The following is an 8,836-nucleotide window of genomic DNA, read 5'->3' as shown; positions in this document are numbered from 1 at the left end:
ATCATCTGTCTCACGGCAGAGTCTCCACAGAGACCTTGGACAAGGTGACGTCATAGTAGATATTCATCATCTTGATCAAGCTCAGGTTGGTGAACCGGTATTTGAACTCCAGCAGGTGAGCACTGTTAACGGCCACTTTGAACTCTGTGTCGGTGCACAGGATTTTCATCTGCAATAACAAAACCACAAATTGTCACCAACCTGATCACATATTTATGAACTGGCCCTTTAAATCTGTTCTGTGGTGCATTCAGGGATCGTCTGACACCTGAGAGCCACCGTTAGGAAAAAAAAAAAAAAAAAAATCATACGTTTGCTTAAAAGGCAGCTGTTCTGTACAAACTGCTAAAAGAAATCCAAATATTTGCCCTGATGCAGAATAACTCTGACCTCAAATGGCTTTCCCTGGACGAATGGGAAGTTCTGCAGCTGTCGCTCCTCTTTCCCCCACTTCGTACCGAAGCAGCTGTTCCTGACAATGACCTTCTTGCCATGCTCATTGAAGCGAACGTTGAAGTGGAAGGCCAGATCGCTTGGTGTTGCTAGATCCACTGTGAACCTGAGAAGCAACAGAAACCAGAATCCATCGTGTTCTTTATACATTTTTGTCTCCACATTAGTTATTGATGTTTTCAGGCAAGAAGATGGGGCTGGTTTACGGGGACATATTTATGGACATTTTTCCCACTAGATTATGCACAGATCTCACTAACACCGACCTGTTTGTGCCAACTTGTCAGGTGATTTTATCTTGTTAACGTGTTCATACTAACATGTTGGCGTTGGGTTTGATTGATCCAGCGATGGTGATCAGCATTTTGTTATAAACTCCCATGGACAGGTTATGATTGTAGGGCACCGTCTGTCAACAAGACAACTGGTTACTACATTTAACTCCCAAATCATCTTTCACTCAATTCATCTATCATCTGACTCACCAGAATCTGTTGGGCAGCAGCAGGGATGCCAGGCCCAGGTCCAGGACTGGGCCATCCTCCAGGTGCGTTGGGTTGAGGGGAGGGCCAGGAGGGTTGGTTGGGGTTTCCTCCAGGCCATGGACCTCCACCCCCAGATGGACCTCCGGGCCAGGCGGGGTTGGCGCCCGGCTGGCCTCCGGGCCAGGCAGGGTTGGCGCCCGGCTGGCCTGAGGACAGGTTGTTATTTGAAAATAAATTTTACGACTGATTTACACAAACATATCTAGTCTTTAATGGACCTGCTTTACTCTGGATCTGATTGGTTTTATTTTGGTGTCCAGCTCCTTCTAACTCAGTCGACACTCCATTGGTGTCAGAATTGGGATCTCCATAGATGATAACATTGCTCCGGGAGATCAACAAACATATCGCCTGACTGGAAGGAGGAGTGATGCTACAAACAAGAGCATATGTCCCAGTACTGTGTTGAGCTTGCCTACCACCCCACCCTCAGCGACAGCCTGCCAAAATGAGAGTGCTGATTGAGTCGGCGAGATGCACCACCCTTCACACCTTTGTGATTGTGGCCAGAGCGGCTCTGAGAGCACTGCTGCATACCAGCCACCCTGATGGTGGCCGTGGCCAAAGTGGAGCGGGTTGAGCACCCCCAGCCCGAGACCCAGAGAGCAGCAGGCAGACCTTGAATGAAACAACGAGTAGGAGAGGGCAGCATGCCAGGTTGCTGCTACAGCACTGCCAAAATGAGGAGTATGAAGACCAACACAGGTCAGCATGTTCTCACTCTCCTTGTCATATAGAAGGACGTCATTAAACCAGCAGCTGTTTGGACCCCGAGGAGAAGCTGAACAGTTTGGTTTGATGACAGTTTATTAAGTCATGATCAGATCGAACTGAATACTAGTTTCTGTGACTTCCTGTACAGACTGAAGGCCGGTGGAAAGCTCAAACTGTCTGTCTGGACTGTAGATTTTTGTCACAGCCCCCTGCCCTCACCTACATACCAGGTGAGACACAATTCATCGTGAACAAGCCTAATCATCTGGTTGGGTGATCATGACAAAAGGTATAATAGTTATTGACCTGTGGTAGAGCTGATTTTTATCTGGCATATATGTATGATAGTGGTACCTTTTGATGTGGTTGACTTGGGGGGGCTGATTGCCGGACTGTACTTGGGTTTGAAAATATCACTTTTGCCCGAGTCCTAAAAAGCTGCCTTGTTTTTGGCAGGATCACCTAACCAGGTTCAGGCTAATTGTCTCAGGAGGATTCATCTGCATGTAATGTTTAAAGCAGCAGCTGCACTGTGAGACTGTGACACTGTTGACGGCTGAAAACGTTGTCGTCTTCTTACAGAAAGTAAATTGTCATTGAGTGTCATCCTACTTTTACAATTAGTGGATAATATTGATCAGAATAATGCACCAGTGCTTCCTGTTCACAGTGGAACCTGTATGAACAAAAGTCAGTAATTTACACTCCTCAGTTTCTGGTGGATATTCTATACAACTTGTTTGGATCAAACCTTGGATTTTGGACCAATGAAGACCCAACTACACCACGTCCCATCAGGATTAGGGTGATTTTTCTACAAGAATAAAAGCGTCACAATAATATAAAAATCAAGCTCCAAAACACTGGAGCTTCTACATGTTCCATAATACTGAGGACTAACATGGAAGCAGAAGACACAACAAACAGGGTGGGAGGACGAGTGTTAGTGGGTGTACCTGGCCAGGTGGGGTTGCCTGGCTGGTTGCCACCACTGAACCCACCATCAAGCGCGTCTGAGAGCTGCAGACAAAAACATGTGGAGAAACAGACATCAGAAAGGTTCAGTGGGTGCAGTTCATCCAACGTCCACCAGGTGAAAAGTCAGTACAGCAGCACCGAGTCCAGCTTGACGAGCAGGTTCATGTCGGGAGGGGAGGAGATTGAGAGATGATCAGTTAATTCAGTTTTTTCCTTTGCATCTTTACACGTGTGTGGGACTGCTGCTGTTGATATACAATAAAAAGGGAGACACACCCTGCTCACAAACGAACACACTGCTGAGTCTGACGGGGAAATGCTCACATTATGACTCAGTTGTGTCAAACATGCGTCTGAAGAACAGGAGTAAAGACCTGAAGAAATCTGTCCCTACATGTCGGAGCTGGAATGAATGCCACACAGCGTGTTCAGTGTCCGAGCTGTTCCTGAATGCACCGCGGTGTGTTAGAGGTGTTTGAGTGACTCGAAGAAATTTCAGTATTCGTCAGGTTTCTCTCAGTGACTGATGTACATTTAAAAGGGAGATTAAAAACGTGGTTCCAATGAATAAAGGAGGGTTTTTATTTGTTGGAGAGCGTGAAAATCTAACACTTTGGTGATGTTTCAGACGAATTGTGTGTTTGGTCAAAGACTTCACAATTTACAGTCTGACAAAATACACACACACACACACACACACATACATACATACACACACACACAATAAAAAAAGAGCTGATATTTGAGTACTTCCTGAGGGTGAGGACAAATGTTTATCTCCTAATATTCACACAACATAATTTGATAAAGTTGCACTACACACTCGAATGGAAAAATATTGTTTTTTTTTTTTTAATGTGCAGAAACACAATAAGAGACAAAAACAGGTCAGACACAATGACATTGTCCACGGTGTCAAAGTGAGGAGTAAACAAGCAGATGAAACAGATACATCACACCCCATCTCCACGCCAAACTTTAAGCATAATTACATGAAGTTATCTTCTAAATATGAGACAAGAGTTTTGTCAGTGTTCAGCTTCTGTGTGGTTTAGTGTTTAACAGATTTAAAAAAACAAAAAAACAAACAATTTAAATCTGATTTTCTATTTCCCACACCAGTGTCTTTTTGTTAAATTAGAACTAAGCTAATACAGAAGAACTAACAGAACATTAAATCATTAAACATGCACATAAATGAAGAGGCATCTCTTAGTGTGAATCAGTCCCAATGCTGAACAACAGCCAGACCCTCACTCTGATGTGTCAGTGTGTAGAAAAGGTTGAATCTGACTTACATCCATCCTGCGAGCCCGTGATCTGAAACACAGAGAGCAGGTAAAACTGCATAGGAAGAAACCAGAGGGTGTGGCGGGGGTTGTCCTGGCACGACAAGACAGAATTACACAGTCAATGTTGAACTACAGTATGTGTCACTGAGTTCTTCCTCTGATGGGAGGCTCCATTACTGGCACAGAGCTGAACATAAAACCTTCCTGTCTTCATGTGCTTCTCTCTCACATTTCCACACTGTTCTGTGCAGCAGGTCGTCCCGCACAGAAAGCATCACATCTCATTTTCTGTCATGGACTTTGTAAAAACTATCAGCTTCGCTTAGAAACAACAACAAACCAAGTTCTGCTTTGCTTTGTGTGTGAAGCAGACAGACTCAGGTCTTCTATTGAAGTACCAGTACTGCATTCAAAGTAGTTCTGCTGCTGTTGTACAACACACATGCCAGTAGCTCTGTTAATTTACTGTAAAATTCACTTTCAGCTTTCACACAGCAGTCACGGCTTCATGTCTGGACAGGAAAATGAAACATGCTGTATTACTTCTGTCATGTCAGCACAGACTAAACGGGCCTGCAGGGCACAGGCCCAGGGGCCCAAGGTGCCCAGGGCCCTCGTATGAAGTGACTTAATATTTATAGCCTAAAGTCACACAGCTCAGTGAAGACTTATACTTGTTTAAGGCTTTTCTATGCATTGCAGCTCACTCAAAGCACTTTCACACCATTTGGCCATTCACCCATTCACATCTCTACATTCACACAACGGTGAAATCACTGGGAGTAACTGGGGGGTCAGTGTCTGGCTCAAGGACACTTCGACACGTGGACTGGATAAGCCGGGAATCGACCTACTAACCCTCCGGTCAGGAGATGACCCACTCTACCTCCTGAGCCACAACCGCCCCCATAAACAACTCAAACTGGAGAGGAGCTGGTGTCAGTCTCCAGGCTAAACCCCCCAATCGGTGCCCAGACTTACATCATCAGTCCATAAGAAAATAAGAAAGAGCCCTTTATGTCAGAGCAAACAACATAATTCACCGCTCTGTGTTGGCCTCCACCTCCAACAGCACCTGAGGAAAGGTTTCTCTGTTGGTGGAGCAAACATTCACAGCAAGCACTCACACACAGGGCCAGTGTGTTTGTCTCTGCTCACACACAGTGTCTGCACAGTTTCCTGCTCTCCAGGAGAGAGTTCCTCAGCCTGAATGAACACATTCAGTCAGACTAAACCAACACAACAGATTCCTGATCCCAAAAACTCACAGCTTCTTCAGACTTTCTCGTCATCCTGCACTAAATGATCCAAATTCACAGCAGCACAAACAGCTTTCACATGATCTTCCTGTTTCTGCTCCTGAACCTGAAGCTGTGCTAAGTTTCTGTCACACAGCTGAAACAAACTGAGCTGAAGTGTGACAGAAAAAAGTATAAAGTGTGGAAGACGTACCTGAGTTCACCTGGGAGCTGCAGACACAGTGGGTCACTGTGAACCTGGATTGTGGTTTAAGTCCTTGGGCCACACCCCACTCTTGTGCACGCCCACGCACACAATGAGGGTTGTGTGAGCATGACTCACCACAGGGTGTGACTGCAGGTGTTTGTGTGTGTCACAAAACACTTTCATGAAGCAGGTCTGCTTGGGCAGTCTGGCCACAACATTTCATAGAAGCTGCACCGTGTGCAGCCACAGCAACACAACTAACATCCACACATAACAAGGTGAACATACACACATACAACAAGATTAATTAAAAAGCAGAAAAACTAGAAATGTAGAAACAAATAATCATAAAAAGCACAAAGAAGTTAAAGTAAAGCTCTAGTAATAGGAATGTGTCAATACTACATGAACAAACATTTCATAAAGATAAAAACACTCAAAAACCAGTTACACTTCAATGTGCCACAGTAGTTTCCATAATTATGACAATAAAACAAGCATGAAACAAGAAGGCTCCAGGTTCGAGTCCAGCCCAACTTGGGGCCTTTCTGTGTGGAGTCTGCATGTTCTCCTTGTGTGGGTTCTCTCTGGGTCCCCCGGCTTCCTCCCACAGTCCAAAGACATGCAGCTTAGACTGACCGGTGACTCTAAATCGCCTGTAGGAGTGAGTGTGAGTGTGTGTGGTTGTTTGTCTACATGTCAGCCCTGTGACAGACTGGCGACCTGTTCAGGATGGACCCCGCCTTTTGCTCGGTATCAGCTGGGATTGGCTCCAGCCCCCAGCGGCCCTGTTCAGGAATAAGTGGTGTAGATAATGGATAATGACAATAAAACACAAAGTACACAGCTGCCAGCAATGTGTCTCCTTTGGTATGCAAACTTAATGTGGCAAGCACGACAACTAACCAAAATGTCCAGTGATCAACTGAACAAACAGGGATGGAAAGACTCTGAAGTGTTTTTGAGGACCAGCTGGTTGTCGGGCCACTTATCCAGCAGGCGACACCTCACCAGAGTTTCAGTTGTCTGTTCAAAGTAAACATGATGTACCTGCAGCAGTAGACAGGCAGTTAAATCTGACTTCAGTCTGTGTTCATCATCAATAATCCATAATCAGCAATAGCACAGACTGAAACACTTGGACAACATCTGGTCAGAGGGTTGTTCTTAGAAACACAGAGCCTCTAGGAATCCGTGTTGCTGTAGAACAGAGACCTGTTAGACCAGAAGGAATCGATCCTAGTCCACTCTGTAGTTCCCATGACAACGCATCACAACAGACTAATAATAAATCCTTCAGTAATCCAGCTTGATTTCAAGAATCTGTGAGAGAGGAAAGAAAAAAAGCTGGTTTAAAAATACAGTTTGCCTGGCAACATTCCCAAATACACAAAGACACACACTAATTAGGTGTGTGCAGGCAGGGTGTGGTTACAGTTTTTGTGTGTGCTAGTGTTTCCCTGACTCCTGCTGGACAGACTGCACCACCCCTCAGCTGCTCATCAGCTCATCAGCAGCATCTCTACACCTGCAGCACCAGACTGTGCTCAGCTCCAACCCTTCCTACTTCTACACTCTGACAAAACTGAAGTTACTGTGCTTGGGCCTGACAACCTTAGAAACCTGCTGTCTAACTATATAGATGATGTAGCTCTCGCCTCCAGTACTACTGTGAGGAACCCTGAGGTCATTTCTGACCAGAATATGTCCTTTAAATCACACATAAACCAAGTCTCTAGATCTGCCTTCTTTCACCTGCGCAATATTGCAGAAATCAGCAGCATCCTGTCTCAAAGTGATGCTGAAAAACTGGTCCATGCATTTGTTACTTCCAGGCTGGACTACTGTAACTCTTTACTATCAGGATGTCCCAATAATTCCCTAAAAAACCTCCAGTTAATCCAAAGTGCTGCAGCCAGAGTACTGACAGGAACTAGCAAGAGAGATCATATCTCTCCCATATTAGCTTCTCTCCACTGGCTCCCTGTAAAATTCAGAATAGAATTTAAAATCCTTCTCCTAACATACAAAGCCCTTAATGACAAGGCTCCATCGTATCTTAAAGACCTCGTAGAGCCTTATCATCCTAACAGAGCACTTCGCTCTCAGAGTGCAGGTTTACTTGTGGTTCCTAGAGTCCACAGAAGTAGAATGGGAGGCAGAGCCTTTAGCTATCAAGCTCCTCAGATTGTTTACTGAAGCAAAGTACCACAGTGTAAAATTACCCAGTTACAACTAAACAAAATATACTTGAAGTATCAAAAGTAAAAGTATTGGCTTTAAGGTCCACTTAGTTTGTGTGGCACTTCTGCCTACTTGTGCTCCACCTGCTCTACCAGCAGCAGGAGGCAGCAGAGGATCATGCAGCACCTGAAGAGCACTTACAGACAGGGGGCACTGTGCAGCTGCTCACTTCCTGTTCTGGTTTTCATCATAAAAGCAGCTGAAATTAACAGCAGCTTTCACTGTGCCATCACTGCATGGGCACGGTGCCCTTTATGTCAGCTCTGACTGTGTTGCTGCAGCCTCACACCTTTAGTGACCACATTTAGCTCGAGGCTGCAGATGCCTGGTGTTCACTGGTCGTCTGTGGCTACTGCTGTAAGTCGCTGAACATATCAGATGCAACTTTTGAAAAACAGCTTGTGTGTGAACGTGTGTGAATCAGCTCGTCTCTGTGTGGTATGTGAATAAAGATGCTGAGTGTGATCGTTGATCACTAGACTCCATGGGCTTCAAGTCAGAGCTGCAACTACTGATTATCTTCATTATCTATTAATCAGCTGATTGTTCTCTCAGCTAGTCCATTATTCAGTCTGTAAGGTGTCTTATCTGAGCAGCACACCCCAAAGACAAACAGTTTACTGTGAAAACAAACAGGCAACAACAGAAAATGGTTACGTTTGAGAGCTGAAGAGAGCTAATCTTTGGTATTTTGCTTGAAAAATGGTTCAGTTCCATTCACTTTTATTTGTGCAGTTCACAACAACTGTCATCTGAAGGCACTTTACACAGTAAGGTCCAGACCTCACAGTGTTACAGAGCCCAACAAACCCCCGTTGAACAGGCATGTGGCGACAGTGGGATGCTGACTGGAGCTGCACAGGCGACAGTGGGATGCTGACTGGAGCTGTAGTCAGAAATCTAATTATCATACTGAGCCTATGATACATGTATATAGTCTTTTTCTGTTCCATTTCAATTTTGTAACTTCTCCCCTGTTTGTACAAATGTGTTTAAAGCTTAACTGTGAACCATGTTTCTATGTTTTTCCTTGGTTGTGAGGTCAAAGTTTAGTTCTAAGTGTGAGGGCATGTTGTCCAGTCCTCACACTTCTGTTAAGGTGAAGGGCCTCACAACGACAGACGGACCTCTGTGTGTATGTGGGAACAGCGAGCTCGCTGACTG

The 8,836-nt window shown here is 45.0% G+C and overlaps 1 protein-coding gene across 2 annotated transcripts; it reads right to left on the bottom strand.

The window, feature by feature from the left end:
* Positions 1 to 6: 6 nt before the first annotated feature.
* On the bottom strand, positions 7 to 5,518 carry lgals3b (lectin, galactoside binding soluble 3b). Of its 2 annotated transcripts, XM_020586372.1 has the most exons (7): positions 5,435 to 5,518; positions 3,989 to 4,010; positions 2,669 to 2,732; positions 939 to 1,144; positions 774 to 862; positions 391 to 559; positions 7 to 169 (listed from the first exon to the last, which is right to left on the bottom strand). In XM_020586372.1, exons 2-7 carry the CDS (start codon positions 3,992 to 3,994, stop codon positions 11 to 13), a joined length of 693 nt encoding a protein of 230 aa, XP_020442028.1. In that variant the 5' UTR covers positions 3,995 to 4,010; positions 5,435 to 5,518; the 3' UTR covers positions 7 to 10. The 2 variants fall into 2 exon arrangements, with proteins under 2 accessions (XP_020442028.1, XP_020442029.1); XM_020586373.1 differs by lacking the exon at positions 5,435 to 5,518 and having other exon boundaries at positions 3,989 to 4,031.
* Positions 5,519 to 8,836: the final 3,318 nt, after the last annotated feature.

Source organism: Monopterus albus, unplaced genomic scaffold (assembly GCF_001952655.1).
Source record: "Monopterus albus unplaced genomic scaffold, M_albus_1.0 scaffold403.1, whole genome shotgun sequence".
Classification (NCBI taxonomy): Eukaryota; Metazoa; Chordata; class Actinopteri; order Synbranchiformes; family Synbranchidae; genus Monopterus; species Monopterus albus.
This window is presented reverse-complemented; position numbering and strand designations above follow the sequence as displayed.